Genomic DNA, 16008 nt, shown 5'->3' on the forward strand with positions numbered 1-16008 from the left:
TTAATTTATGTTTCTCTTACAGGTGCTTGTTGCATACTTACTCGCTGAAGAAAAGAGGGAACAGAACACATGGTCCCTTCCGGTTATATACCGGCAGGTTGACCGTGGGAGGGGCCCACATCGTGGGTGGGCGTGGACTACAACTCTTCAGTGCTGCGCATGCGCGCGAGGGATAAACCCAATAGCGATAGCCTTAGAGGGCGAAGCCTATACGAAATAGAACAGCAACCCATCTGCATTAAAAACCTTTGGCTTTAAACACATCTCCTCTCAGGAAAAAAAAAGAAAAGAAAACTAATCTGCTGGAGGTCTGTTGGAAACACTCTGCTCAAGAGGATTGGGATTTTTTGCTTTTATTTTGTTAAGATGTGTGTTTGTTTTAATCCATAACCCATGTCGCTGTTTGTGTTCACTATGATGCTCTTAATCCCATTTTGTGATGATAATATTTCATTAATAATTGGACATCAACAACGTTGGAGTGACATCGACAGTGTCAATCTGCTGGAGTGTAATACACTATGCCTGCTGTCCCCACTATATCTGGATCAATATGCCATTTGTTGTTCCATCAGGTCTATCAGAAGAGTCAGTATTTGTTTACAGATATTACCATAAAAATAAATGCATTATCAATGTTGAAAAATGTATTCTATGTATGTAAACCTTTCCCAAAGAGCACCTTGACCTATTTGTGAGTCTGAGATGTACTCTTCTTCACATTTTGTTTTTATTTCTGATGCTTGAAGATCCTTTCAAACATCTGATTTTGTTTAGATGCAAAAGACTGCGATTGGCTGAACTAATGTCAAGAAAGAGTTGTTCATGTAGATTCTGAGTTTGGATGTAAAGCTGAAGTTCACAGAGATTAAAAAATGACACCACTCATAAAGTTTGCTCCCATTACAAACTTTGAATGAACGGGCAGGTGATGAATTAAAGAGAGTACAGCCTGAATAATTGAGTAAAAAACATAATGCATATGTTTCCACAAGGGGCACAGCTGAACACCATCCCTCAGGTCAAGTACATCAAGCTGTTCTCGTCAAAGTCTCGAGGAAGGTAATGTGAAAAAAATAATGCTGTTAAATTTAAAACATTTTCTTGATGATGAGGATCACGTTTAGACAAAATGAGAGATACGTAGACGAGGAACAACTTCTGAGGGAGAACATTTTCTCTGTTCGGTCCTTCAGTGCCGGAGTTTAAACTGTAAATAGCTCTTCATTCAACACTTACATCATTTGTAAGATTTAGAAAGAGAGGCAGAATGTATCATCTAGTTCATTTGTAAAGTGTGTCATTTTCATTGGACTTATCATCGTCCACCACAGTCAGATTAAGAATCAGAATAAGAAATACTTTATTGATCCCAGGGGGAAATTTGGTTGTTACCATTGCTCAAAAACACAGTACGGAAGTAAAGACAGGTTTGTGTCTAACTCTTCTGCTCTATCATTTCCAATAGCCTACTTCCTGTGGTAGAACTGCTGCAGGTACAAACACCACCACTTCTACTGTAAACATCAACACGACTCGTCATCACCAGTCCACTGAATCAATTCCTTTAACGTCTCTGTTTGTGTTCCTATGCTACATTACTACCATCTAGTGGATGAAATCGGTATTTGCACTCTTCGTGATATAGCAAAGCAGTCCGCAGGCCAACTTTTTTCTGTGATGTGATGATTTGTAAAGACTAGAGCTTGATAAGGAGTCCAATGAACTTTATATTTTTTTGATTTTCCTGTTTAATTGTTTATTTTCTTTTAATGTGGTCCTCAGGAAGAATAGTTGAGCTCTTCCGTTAAACTCAGTAATGGGGACACTAACAAATAAAAACAAACAAATACATAGATAAATATGGCTTATTCATTATTTTTTTAATATTATTTGCTAATCCACTATGTTCAAAGAAATACATAAGAATATATTGTTTTATTTGACAAAGAACTACAGCAGGCTCATTTTTATAGTTTAACGAATTAACTTCATTGTGGTTTTTTTTATCAGACAAACATCCATATATTTTGTTTAACTCCCATTAAATAAGTAAACTTCGGTCAGTTTTTCGGGATATTTGGACTTATTTATCTCGTTATTTCGGCATAACAATCTTGTTGTGAAATATGATTTAACATTGTTGTCGCCTATAGGCTGCTTAGCCTCAACTGTTTCATGCATTTGCTACAACTACACGTTTGTTTGACATGTTTTTATTTTCAGATTTATTATGATTGATAGAAAGGTGATGAATCGATATATTGATAGATAGAAAGCTATTCTGGCCTCAAGAGGCGGCTTAAAGAAAAAGGGGGCGGAGTTTCAGTGCCCTGTTTGAAGAGCGGCTGACAGCAGAGGAGTTAGGATGGCAGTGCTGTGGGCATCCCAGTTATTGTCTTAACTTCTGGACCTAAAACAAAAATTGGATATAAATCAAGTCAGAAAAGAGCAACAGCGATCGATCCGCTTTTCGGGGTCTGTGAAGTCATGCGCTTATTGATCTGTCTGTTATTGTCGCTGCTTTTGCGCAAGAATGGGAAAGTGTCTGCGGAGTTCACCCCGAGCGCACACTCTCTGCATATCAATGACAGCAACTTTTCAGGCTGGGATCACATGAAACAAGAGTCCATTCAGATCCAACAAGTGCTCGAGTCCCGTTCAGGTTAGTAGCCGTAAATCCATTCTACCTTTGGATTGGTGGAAACATTTAAGAGTTATCACTAGTGAGACTGTTAAATTGAGCCAGAAAATTAGATGACTGTAGCTGGGATATAAAGATAAATGTTGCCTTTTTTTTCATTTATCACCCTTCATTTTCAGTGTTTTTTCCCCCTTGCAGATTATAGATGGCCTCATTTAGTCAGCTCAGACCATCTGTATGAGGATTTGCACTGAAATCTACTGATCTGTTCATGAGTCATAAGTGGTGTGGGAGCTCTCTGCTGTCACTTCATGAGGAACGGTTTCTCCATCTGTCTCCTTTTTACTGCACCAATACACAATAAGGCATCCATTTATCAGCTTCTGTGTGCACTTAATATCATAAGATAGCACTGCATTTATTTTTAAAATTCTCTTTTGAGTTTAAATGTATTTTCACACAGGATATAACAGCATGCTTCACCGTCACTTTACTACAGAGGCCAACAAGTGCAAAGGCTCAGCTGAGGCCCAACAGACTTTAATGAAGAAAAATTAGAATATGAAATGCTGCAAATAGACAGAACAGCTGCATCAACACACAGCAAAAAGAAAAAACAAAACCAAATGTGCAAATGGATGCATCAGCACAAACGCTGCAATTGCATTCTTCAACAGAACTGCTTCAGGCCTGTTGGTTTGCTCTGTGGACCGTTTGTTATTGTCTTGAGAGATGGAGGGGAATAATTGCTTGTTTAGATAGGAGTTGAAAGAAGTTGGAAGAGGGGAAGTACTGCAACTAGAAGATCTGAAGTGAGTGTATGAGACATCTGAGCAGGGGTCCTGTCAGGGCATGACGCCATGGAGCTAGCACTGGCTGCAGGGCGAGCACGTCCCTTGTCCTCAGAGCTGGACACCGGGCAGAGTCAGTTCATTGCACTGCTAGCTGTGTGGCTAACTGAGGTTCTGTCTGGGAGAAGCTACAATTAGCGGTTTACCACAGGGCACATTACTATTTACAGCTCAAACTAGCACAGGTGCTTTTAACCGTCAGGAAGTCGGAGTTGCAGATGTTTTCTGAAAAAGTGTGTCTTTTATGCTCTCTGTGCAAGGCAGATTCCTCATGTTGCAAGAAAGGTTTCCTTCATTTCTTGTTTCTTTATTGTTTATGAATTCTCAGTAGGTTTATGTATAATACTTGTGCGGTTGTTTTGTCTTTTTGCAAATGTTTGTTTCATTTGCAGCGCTTTTCTGTCGTTGCTTTTGATTTGTAACTTTGAATATGAATTTGAGTAGTTTCAGCAATTAACAAACCCGTGCATTTGTGGGCCACCATACTTTATACTCAAAATAGGCAGACTTAAAATATGTGTGCAATATCACTCACTGTCAATAATCAGTTCATGTGTTGACATAACAGCAGACGATTTATTTCCTCTGTCTACAGGTTTGCAGTAAAAATGTGTTCTCCACTCCTTTCTACAGAGTGCATCTTTCTGTGTCACACACACACACACACACACACACACACACACACACACACAGATGCACACACGTCCATGACAGCCTCCTTGTTTACAGCAGAGGGATGAAAAGGAGCTGAAAGAGGGATTTGTGACCCTGTTCACTTCTCAACTGATTCATGACTAATTCATGCTGCTGTAGGAGTAGATTACCATCCATCATCACATGATCCAGTTGTTGGCTGAAATACTTGGAAGTGCACTCGAGCATGGTGTCGTCCCTTATAAGATTCTCCCAGGATGCATGCATGCATGCGTGCCATTCAACCAACCAACCAACCAACCAAACCGCCTTTAGCTTTCTTGTCTCTTCAGCACACAGAGTCCAACTCACAGAGGAATCACTTCATTCTTTCGAGTTATCCTCAAAAACAAGGGAAGAAAATTAAATCTTCGTGTGACATTTTTCTTGAACCAGATGGTCATTCTTCCCGTGCTGGGAAACACATTCTTGTTGTTTCTTAATAATGGGCATAGTTTAATCCTCCCCTGCCAAATTTATTAAATCTCTAAATCTTGTGCTTTAATTCGACTACAAATAAACCATTTGTCATTTGGGTCTGAAGTCCATGTGTCCTTAAGTCCCCTCCTCCCTGCTCCACCCTAAGCATCTTTTGTCTCTCTTCGAACTTGATGCTGATGACTTGCGCTTCAAGGGACGATTTGGCCCACATGTCAGAGGGTGCACTTGTGTTTTTTTTTAATTGGTGGAATGTGTGGCCTAATTCCAACACACACACACGCACACACACATACACACACACACACACACACACACACAAACACACATTTGTGCGGAGGCAGGCAGGGTGGGGGTGCGGCAGCAGAGATAAGTCTCTGTTGGACCATCTGTTTGTGCTGCCTGGGGGTCTCGCAAAACTGACCAGTCAACATGTTTGTGTTCCTCTCTGTGACTGTTGATTTTTTTTAATTAAATCTTGTACACTGAATCTGATTTGTACGTCAGCAAACAACCTGAAAACAGTTTCTTCCTTCATATTTAATGTTTGATAAACAGAAAAACATTCCAAAACGCTTCACTCATGGGCAATCTTATCTCTGTAGTGGATATCAGTCCCTGTACGTGTCTGATAGTACCAGTACTCCCTCCACATCACCATGCACACAGTGGGATCTGTTTCTCATCTGCCCCAGTGGCTCAGACGGCCCATTTCAATCCACTTCATAAACCTCTTTGTGGCGAGCGTCGCTCTGCCAAATGGGGAGATTATAGTAATCTCTCACGAATCACCTCTACTTCAGATGTAGTGACCCCCTTCTCTTGTGGTCGGCCACTGAACACGCTGCTCCCAAAAACATCCTGTTGTTGCCCTGCTCTTGTTTAAGTCTCCCTGTTTCTAGCTTCGCCAAGTGTGGATGTTTGTTTCATATTGTGTCTGGAAATGTTTCCCCTGGCAGCTGCAGGTGATAGTCTTTTGATCATTGGGTATTGTAAGGGCCAATAGTATGGGATGATCTCGTTTTGGCTCTTGCTTTGATATTGTGAAAGCTGGTGGCATAATGCATGGCTTTATGTGTTGCAGTAAAGCTTTGGCAGATCTTAGCAGGAGGATTAAAGCAATGAGACCAGCAACAAACTCAGCCACCACAGCAGTCACTGTTGATTTGTCACCATTAGAGAAGCATGCTTAAGATGTTATGACCGGATAGATTGCTGCTTTTGCAGCTTTTAGTTACTCATAAGAAATGTTATGGCCCATCATAGAAAATAACCTCACTGTTGTTCTGACTTTAAGCTCGGAAGATAACAAGGATGCTGAGATGTATGGCTCCCAAAACTCCCCTTCTAGCCTAGACTGTTTAGGAAAAGGACATTTCAGTGGAGGATATTTGTAACAGGGCAGTAGGTGAAGAATAATGCCTTGGCACTGGCCAGTATGGCTGACATTTGAGCCTCTGCACAGTACTCTTTGCACAGTAGTGTCTTTAAATCAATGCCCTGTTCAGTGGCTTCCTTACTTATTGTTTTCAGGCAGCACTTGTGCTTCGACTTTGCCAACTTTTCTGCGCAGTCAAACATCATTAACAAGCTGTTCTGTCCTCATGCAGTGCTGCTTCCACAGTTATCCTCAGGTGTGCACACATTTGAACCTCCAATAGCTTTCATGTTCATCATTGTCATATTCATTCCTGGGATCTACTTCTCATCGGCCCCAGTGGTTCATCCATTTCCATCCACTTCATAAACGTCCTTGTGGTAAGCTTTAAAGGGCGGCTGTGGTTCAGTGGTAGAGTCGCTCATCTCTCAGCCGGTAGATCAGTGGTGTCCAAACTTTTTTGCGGGCCAAAATTGTCGCGTTCGAATGGCTCATGGGCCACAGGGTTGTTTTTTTTTTAAATATTGGAAGGAACTTTTTGTATTTTGACCTCTTCAAAAAATAATGTAAATACACAATAATTAATTGCAGTGGGAAACTGTTGTGTTCTAATGTTTTGTAAAGAATAGTCAGGCTTTTATAGGTCTCCCTCGCTAACATGAAAAAGAAAAAAAGAACGAAATATGCTGATGAGGCCTGGGGCCAAAATCTTCTGATTCTTCGATTTGAATTCAAGGGCCACAAAAAATCCACTCAAGGGCCACAAATGGCCCCCGGGCCGCACTTTGGACACCCCTGCGGTAGATGGTGGGTTCAATCCCCAGCTCCTGTTATCACATGTCGATGTTTCATTGCATTGGCAAAACACTTAAAAACCTAAATTGTTCGCTGCTTGGTTGGTTGCGTACGAATGCGTGTGAATGGATTAGTTAATAGAACTGATGGGTACTTTGCAGCTCTCACAGTGTGACTGTGAACTGCAGAGTTTGAGTAGTCAGAGGACTCAAAGATAACTTTACAAGCTGATGTCCATTTACTGCTCCTCTTCAATACAGACTCTTTTTTTACCCTCCAACTCCTGAGGTAAATATGCAGATCAGATCAGATCATTATGACTTATACAGTTAGCTTTTACATTTTCAGTTTGTGTTGACCTGTGTTATAATCATAGTAATCAGAATGTATTCGTATTTATAAAGGTTATTATTCCACCGTGGACGGTTGTTAGAATTAAAGATGTTCCTTTTATTTTGCTCTATAAATTAAAATACATGAACAGAGGAGAATATTAGATTTTAATTCTCCCCTTTCTGACCAGTTTTATAAACACATCATAAATCGTAGAAGCTTTCTGAAAGTAGAATTTATTGTGGAACTTTTGTATTGGATTTTGATGTGTTCATCATTTCGTGGTTGACCAGCGTATGTTGCTCTTTAAGATAGATAGATAGATAGATAGATAGATAGATAGATACTTTATTGATCCCGAGGGAAATTCAGGAATTTAACAACAAAATATTGACTCATATTCCACTACGTTCCATGGAAGTGGGTTGCTTCTTTGTCTGCTGTATTTTGTTTATTTGAGCGTTTTCTGTTGCTAATAAGGACTGATAGGAACAGAGAGGCGGACTGAACCAAACAATAAAGTTTCAGACGTAACAGCAACATAATTAGACCGAATGCTCTGAAGTCATGAGGTGTTGTTGATCATTTTTTTGTAATTGTCACTTTGAATGACACCTTCCACATTAAATATTGTCTTTTGATAAGCTGTCAAACAAAACGTGTTGTGTAGTGCAGCTCTAATGCTGCGTGCCCCTCATTGTTATGCAGCATTTCCTCTGAGACATGAAGTCTTATTGTCATCAACTTACCCCTGGTTGTTGTTGCACATTGCCAAAGTGGCTAATTGGATTTGTGGACAAGGTGTCACATTATCATTAGGCACTAAATGGGATTCTCTTTGAGCTACCTTAAATGATTTGGGCTCCCTTATGTGAGTCACACCGTTGGAAATATGTCCTGTTAGCGCTCTGCATACAAATGTAGCATTATTCTGGCTTGAATTCAGGCGTTCGCTTATTTTAATTGGCCAAATGAGACATCTAGATTTGCATACATCTCTGTTAAATGTGCTGGGATTAAACGTTTGATATCCTGGAGGGATCCTGCAAATAAGGTTTTTCCTGTTTTGTTGTCAATAAGGTCCCGTCCAGGTTAATTGGAAAACTTAGCTAATTCTATTCTGTGAAGGCAATAGAGCATAATGCACACAATGTGTGGGACCATGATAACACTTGTATAAGCCTTTATAACAGCAAGAAATGCATTTGTTTTGATTGTATTGAAACATTTTGTCGAGAGTGTGTCTGAGAGGTTGTGCTTTCTGTGTTTGTATGAGTATAAGTTTTTAACTAGCCATTCTTTGTAGAACCTGGAGAAAAACGAACTTGATTGAACTCAGAATGCCAAACTGAAAATCTGCTGTTTTATAAATCTTAAAAGCAGCTTTGCAAAACTTTGTCTCACCTCCATCTTTGTTTTCTCGCCAGGCTCTGCCTTTAACCTGAAGGTTCAGGTCAACAGTGCGCTAAGTCGTCAGTTCCTGCAGCAGGCCATGGTGGAGGTTTACATCAACTACACCAGGACCAGCACGGCTCTGACAGGGGAAGATGGTGCCGTTTTGCTTCATATACCGTACCAGGAGGGGATGCCTATGACAATCGTGGCCAGCAAAGATGGCTACATGCACACACTGCAGCCATTTAAAGCCAGCAGAATGCCATGTAAGATATTAAGTGTGTGAATGTGATGATTGTTGACATCGTGTAGCTGGATCCCAACAGGTTTAAAGCTGAATCAAATGGATAGAAACATGTTTTACTTTATTTGCTCAGGAAGTGACCGCATGTTTATGAATGAAACTCTTCCTTTAAAAAATCTGTCGCTCCATGACCCTGCCTGTTTATTCAACCTTCATTTAACCAGGAAAGAAACTGAGGCAGCAGCACAGTTAGCAGAGTTTCACACAAACAGTAAGCAGCCAAACATACTGTACAAATACAAATATAAGACATTAAATGCTTTGTCAGGGTTTTTAGAGTTTGGACTTGTGGGACTGTCAACATCTGAATCTAAATCGCAGTTGGCTCAGAAATCATCACGCTGTAACCACTTCCAATTAAAACCTCCTCAAGATTTTATTTCCTTAGAGTTCTGCTCTGTGGAGATTTGAGCCAAACAATAACATTATAACTAGAGCTTTGCTTAAATGGCACTTTTTTTTAACAGATAATTATTTTAGAGAGGGAAAAATATACCCAGATGGCGACTATTATCAAGAAATATGTGCTGGAATGAAAATTTATACTTTTATTTTGCAACTATATGACATTTAAATGTCGCGAGGGGGCTCAGCTGTGATGCTCTGCTGCATCTGCTGCAGATGGAGCAGAAAGTATTGTAACTTTCTGAGATGACATATGCTCTGCTGGACAAACTTTTATGTAATGAACATATCAGAACTCTGCACCGTATGTTGCAACTTTTCATAGATGCACATTTTGAATAAAAAAGAAAACTGTTTCTGCTTGTTCTTGTAAGGCCCATGTCTGCAATCACTCAGCTGCTATATTGATCGGACACTACACTAAAGTGTATTTAAATATCTGTGAAATCAAATCCTTCAAAATCTGCACGATAAACAGAGTCGAAGAAAAGAATTACTGTCATGGCTGTGAGGGTTTTTCTTCACTTTGTAGCTGTCATTGAAGGGACACGTTTGCTTTCACACTAGTACATTCAACCTCTAGTTTGTGCAGCATCTCTGAAAAGTTAATGATGATTTTATGACTCAAATATGGAGTCTGGTTCTTCTTCTGTCACCAAACAGCATGTTTTATCACTATTACTTGGAAAAAACTGAATCTTAAGCTCAATCTTCAAATGTTAGCCTCATTCCACCTGCTTGTGACCGGTTGACCTGACCTGACTTTTTCACACTGCCCTTTAGTGGACAAACATGAGACTTTTTAAAAATATTTAATGTTAATCGCATTTCTGCCCCTTTTCATTGTATTCCTTTCTGCAGTATTTTCATCTTTGACGCTGTCTCTCCCGAGGGTGAACCAGGGGAACATCTGGCTTTTCAATGATTCAGTCCTGATCACTGGAAAAAACTCTGGTACCTATGTTTCCTCTTTTCTTTCTTGCTCATTCTCTCTACGCTCCTCTCACTGATTATTAAAGTAAACAGAATGTACTAACACAAAATATCAAATAGTCATCTTATAAAAACACATTTTCTTCTTTTAACGTTGTTTTCCTTTTCTTATACAACGTTCTGTAGATGCTTCATTGCAGCCCGTTGTCCAGTTTCCTAAAAGCCTTTTGAACCTGACGGACAGCAGTAATGTCACTGCTGTTAAAGCCTATCTGACTGTCCCCAAGCTTACGTCACAGGATGACACCTTCCTGAATACGATGGGCATCATGAGCAGTAAATCAGGTACAGTGATAGTTATTCGACCCTTTTTATTTCATGTATTTATTATTTTATTTTTGAGTGTTGAAGGTTGCAATGCTTTGTAGAATTTAGATCACAGATGTTTATGTAAAATATAAATACTCTGGTGGTATCAAAAAAGACACCGGTAGACGGGCTGACATCAAACGGGAGGTTAATGAGCTCATTAGCTATGCCAGTTTTTTTCTGTATTATTTAATTTTCTACTACTGTTAGACAAAAGAAAAAAAAAAACCTACTGAAGGCAATAAACTGATTCAAGCTGTCTCCTCTCTCATACGCTCTCCTGGTTTTCAGGATATGTCAGTGTGGACCTGAGACCTGTGGCGGCCGTCAGTGTGCAGCTTTTCTCAGGAGACACAGAGTTACATGTGAGCGGCCCCATGCAGATCAGCCTCAGCCTTCCTGACAGCTGTGGGCTCCAGAGTTCAAACAGTGTTCCTGCATGGTTCTTTAACCGCACCGCTGGTGAGTCACCTTCAGGTACAGATTTTTATCTTTTAAGAGACAGGGAAGATGTATTTTTGGGAGGATTTATCTTATTTTGTAAATGTAGCTTAACAAAACAAGATTAGTTGCCATTTTAAAAAACTTTCCAAGAGGGGGCGCTGGTGGTCGAGGCGTTAGTTTGCAGTCATCTTATAAAAACACATTTATATAAAGAGGCTGTAGTCCTTGAAGTGGATGGCCTGGCTTGACTATGGAGGGCAGCGTTACAGTCAAGAGTGTGCAGCCTGCCAGAATACCATTAGAAGAAGAAGGGTTAATGGTTAGAAAGGGAGGGATTCATGGGAGAGAAACATGTTTGAGCCTCTGAGTTAAACATAAACAAGCATTGCCCTGTCAGTGTGAACACAGAGCTGAGAACAACAAACCCGGGGGAAGTTTGACTTCACGCCACAAATGAAACATCATTCACTCAGAGACAGTCGTTAAAGAGTAATGCAGAGGCACCATGAGAGAAAAAATGTGAGAATCGCTAGTTCTCAAAGAAATACGAACACAATGTGATATGATTCTGGAGCCTTTTATACCCGATCACGGAGAGAAGACATCGGGCATGGTTCTCTCCAGAAAATCAGCTCACAGTGACTTTAAATATAGGGAAACCTTCCAACAGTCTCCTACATCAAAGAACATTTAAAACAGTGAACACTACAGAAAGCAACTTCACCCACAGACAATAAACTACAGAACACTCATTAAAATCTAACATCTGCTTTAAGGAATTTCACACCTTTCTTAAAAGATGCTAATTACCAGTTGATTGGTTGAAAGGTGATTCAAGAAATCCTGAAATGATGAACTAGTTTCTGCTTTTACTCCTGTTATATAAGAAGTTGGCCCTCAAGTTCCCTTACAGCACACCTCATTAAAACATTGACAAAACTGTAAGCAATAACGTTAACAAAAGAAGATTTCATATTGTTGTTTGTTTCCTACAGGTGGGTGGATGAGAAAAGGATTGGGGACGGTGGTGTCCGTGGAAGGAAAACTGATGTGGACCTTCACAGCTCCTCACCTTGGTGATTGGATAGCAGCACCTCTGTCAGCCAACAGAGGCAAGTGTTCAGCCAGCTCAGAAGTTTTACTTTAAGTATAAAAATGGATTTGGCACGAGGAGCTAGCTTAGGAATCAAAACAAATGAAACTGCAAAAAGGTTGTCACACATATTGCACCTTGTTCATTGTTGTGTCTATAGTGATTTTAATGGTGTGTATTTTTCACACTAACCTGGTCTGCTGCTTTAGGTCTCTCTGGACTTACCATCCCCCTTGACTTCATGGTGCGTCATTCATTTCTCCTGATGGTTATTCTTGGAGGAGTTCTTTCTATGGTCATCTGCCTTCTGGTTGGATTATTGCTTTGTTGCAGGTAACACAGTTTTCACTGATCATTTACATTCATATCATTTTGAATGAACTCAAATTTACACAACTAAGCTTCTAAACATGCTTATGAGTATATAAAGGTTATTTATTGATTGTAACTAGAGGATATAGTTAATTTTTTTAATAATTTAGTTACTTAGAAAGCTACTCCGTCAAAACACCTTTAAATATACTATTTTACAGCCTTAAAGTTGGCTCCTGTAGTATTTCAGTACAATAGGGATGGAAAACTTTGGTTATTAAGAGGGCCACATTCATTTTAGCCTCACTGACAGAGGGCAGTCGCCCATCCCTGATGTACAGTATTTCCACTTTTACAAAACAGAGATATTGGCTTTAAATCTTTGTCACACTTTCTCTTTTTCATAGCTCTGAAGCTTCAACAGTATAACTTACTGAGGGAGTTAGAAAAGTGGTTCTATAGAGATAGATTTTGGGTTAAAGCCGAGCTGAGCAAACTAAAAAAAGTTAGGACTTCATTGCTGGAGTTTTTTTTCTCATTTTCAATGGAGTGCTTCTTAAATGTGTCTTAATTTAACATCAGTAAAACACCATTCAGTTAAATTCTTAATAGTTTCAAAATTGAAACCAATATTTATCCAACTGAATATAAGACAGATGTTCACTCTCACCCACAGAAGTTCGCCCAGTGAAAGTAAGACCAAGAAGATCCGTCCAGTGTTAAGAAAAGACCAAACCACCTCCACGTGTGACGATGACGTCATTGAGGTATCTTCAGTTGACCCGTGCCATCTACAGGACAGACTGAACCAATCCTTCACAGAGAGGGGGGATAATATGCACAATGCCTCTGTTATTTCCATGCACAACGGCAATGTCATAGCCAACCCTGGTGCTGTGGCCATTGCTGTGGAGTGCAACGAACTGGATCTGAACACCACATCCCTGACAGATAATTTGTTTTTCTACAACCAGCCTGTTGCCATTCTTCATGCTCCAGCGTTTTTCCATTTGGAGGAGCAGCCAGAGCAGCCCCAGTGGAGCAAGTCGGCCACCCTTCCCCGATCAGGGGCTTCAAACGGCGCTGCAGCCGAGCCGCCGAGGAAGGACAGCTTCACACAGACTCTGCCAAAAGGTCCCTCTGCAACCCAGAACCAAACGGCAGAAAATGAGGACCAGCTTGGGGTTTTAGAGGACTCTCATGCTGCAACCTCCAGCAGCCCATCCAGGAGTCACTTCAGCCTCCCAGAGTCAGCTTCAGTCCCTGGAACATTAAGCAAAATGGTGGGCAGCAGACACTCAATGCATGCCTTTGCAGATCTTTCTAAAATCCCCTCTTTTCAGCCTCCTCGGGCCTGGTTTGTGTCTCTGGAAGGTAAACCTGCAGCTGAGATCCATTATGCTGTGACAGAGCAACAGAGGAGACGAAGGCCAGCGGACAGCAGAGAAACCAGCTTAGATTCAGGAGTGGACATGAGCGAACTAAACCAGACATCGGGGAGGAGGGCTGTAACACTAGAGCGCAATAATACTTTTGTCAAAAGCACAAGCAGCAGTAAAAACACAACATCACAACAGTAAATATCTGTTTACATTGTTAACCCACCATTCCCAGTTTACAGTACAGTCCTCTTTCTCCCATCAGATTACTCCACACAGGCAGAGTTATCACTATTGTGCATGTATAAAAGTGTTAACCCTTTATCGGGCAAGTGACTAGCTTTTGCAATTTCCATAGACATGACATATGGCCAGCCTTCTGCACCTCGGTAAGGTCGAGAAGCATGTGATCCTCACTCAGCCAATCACTGATCCTGCTATTGTGGCATTTGAACCAAATATGGTAACTTTGTCAATGTTTATTTCTCTACATGAAATTAATTTTTTTTGAAAAATGTTTTAACAGAAATAAAGTTCTGTTATGTCCCTCAATAACACTCTGAGGTTGAATTTTTGAATTTCAAAGTATTTCAATAAGTGCCCTATAAAGTGTTAACAGTCAATCAGTGGACTCACTTCCCTGACAAGTCTCCTGACCCTCCTGCTTTAAACAATCTGTTTCATCTCTTCTCCTGCCTCAACATTCAGAGCTAACCAAAAACATGTCAACATTACTTTACATTTACAGTGTTCCAGTTTCCCCTTTGTCCACTTTTTAAAGGACAGATTAACTAATGCTTTGTTTTCCTCTATAGATTAATGAAAGGACCACTGTGGTTATATTAACATGACTGGATATTTGCTGTTTTAGTAATGTCATTTCACTTGTGTTGATATTCCATTTGTATAACCATGAAGTACTGTAAATTATTTTGTTTTATTTTAATAAAAAAAAGAACCAACCTATGTGCATTTTTAATAGCATTTTTTTCAAAAAAAATTATAAATCGTTTCAGTGAATCCATCCAAAAAAAAAAAAAAAAGAACTTTACCACAGTGTTAAGTGTTTACAGCCATCATTTATCTTTTTTAAACGATTCCAATAGAAGTTCTTTACACACACTGATGTTTTTTTATGTGAATTGACATTATTTCTGTTTTGGCAAACATGCAACTGATTGTGAGGGTATTTAAGGATTCTGTCAGAGCTAAAACTGGCTTTATTTCCGAACTTCACTTCACGAAGAAAGTGAAGATATGAAATCTGAAGACAGGCAGCCACCACAGTGCCTTCAGTCAGCTCTTTGTGCTTGACACAGCACATCTATGATCCATCAAATGCTCACAAAAGACATGAACACACACATAAGGCCTCATGCGAACACAGTACAATATATAAGAAAACTTTCAAAATTAAAGCAATCTTTAGTCCTCTAACCCTTACTAAGGAAACGTCATGACAAGTTATTCTAACTCAAGTTTATCTGCAGTTATTGCCTGGGACTGCCCTCTGCTGGTCATTGTGTATAAATATAGTCAGAAAAGAGACCTACGAGGTAAACTCTTTAAATGTTCTTATTAAAAATAAGAGGTGATTCTACTTTGCTGGCATCGGATAGAAACGAGAACATTATTTTTGATTTCTCAGTCTCAATGTATTTGTTGTGTTTGTGCTGTTTTGTGGAGTTTCAATGTTTTGCATTACTCATTCTTTTTTCTTTCTTTTCTTCTTTTTTTTTTTTTTTTAGTTTTTTTTTTTACATTTTATACAACGCCCCATCTTTTTGGAAACAATGTTGGTCTTACAATATTTATTATGTGTAAGTCTTTGATACTGGTTTTAAATTCGAGTTTATGTGCATGTCTTTGTCTTTTTAAACTTTTTGTAAAGTGGCGATTTTTTCTGGAGAACGAGAGATGGGTCTACGACTAACACCTCATTATGTGTCAGTGCAGAGGTCAAACATCCGGGACATACTGACGCACGCAGGTACAACAGGTGTTAATTATCCCTCACGTGAGTCAGGACTCACGAGACTTCTCTGGACACAGATGAACTGTTACTCCACTAAGTTTTATGTAAAGTTATGTTTGTAGCTACTTGTGTGAGTACTTTGAAAACACCTCCTCGATGAATATGACGGTGGGGTCTATGGAACCAGTAAGTGATGGATATAATAACTAGTGAGAAAACGGGAATGTGCTGAACACTGACAATGACGAAATCAACGATACCTGGCTC

General features: G+C 39.9%; 1 protein-coding gene across 1 annotated transcript; it reads left to right on the forward strand.

Annotated features, from left to right (window-relative positions):
- Window positions 1-2328: 2328 nt before the first annotated feature.
- Window positions 2329-14732, forward strand: LOC306833222 (protein FAM171B-like). Its single transcript, XM_079358352.1, has 8 exons — window positions 2329-2665; window positions 8560-8793; window positions 10098-10190; window positions 10356-10514; window positions 10830-11000; window positions 11978-12094; window positions 12285-12408; window positions 13064-14732. Exons 1-8 carry the CDS (start codon window positions 2491-2493, stop codon window positions 13965-13967), a joined length of 1977 nt encoding a protein of 658 aa, XP_079214478.1. The 5' UTR covers window positions 2329-2490; the 3' UTR covers window positions 13968-14732.
- The last annotated feature ends 1276 nt before the right edge of the window (window positions 14733-16008 follow it).

The sequence above is a fragment of the Symphodus melops genome, assembly GCF_947650265.1.
Source record: "Symphodus melops genome assembly, chromosome: 12".
NCBI classification, from domain to species: Eukaryota; Metazoa; Chordata; class Actinopteri; order Labriformes; family Labridae; genus Symphodus; species Symphodus melops.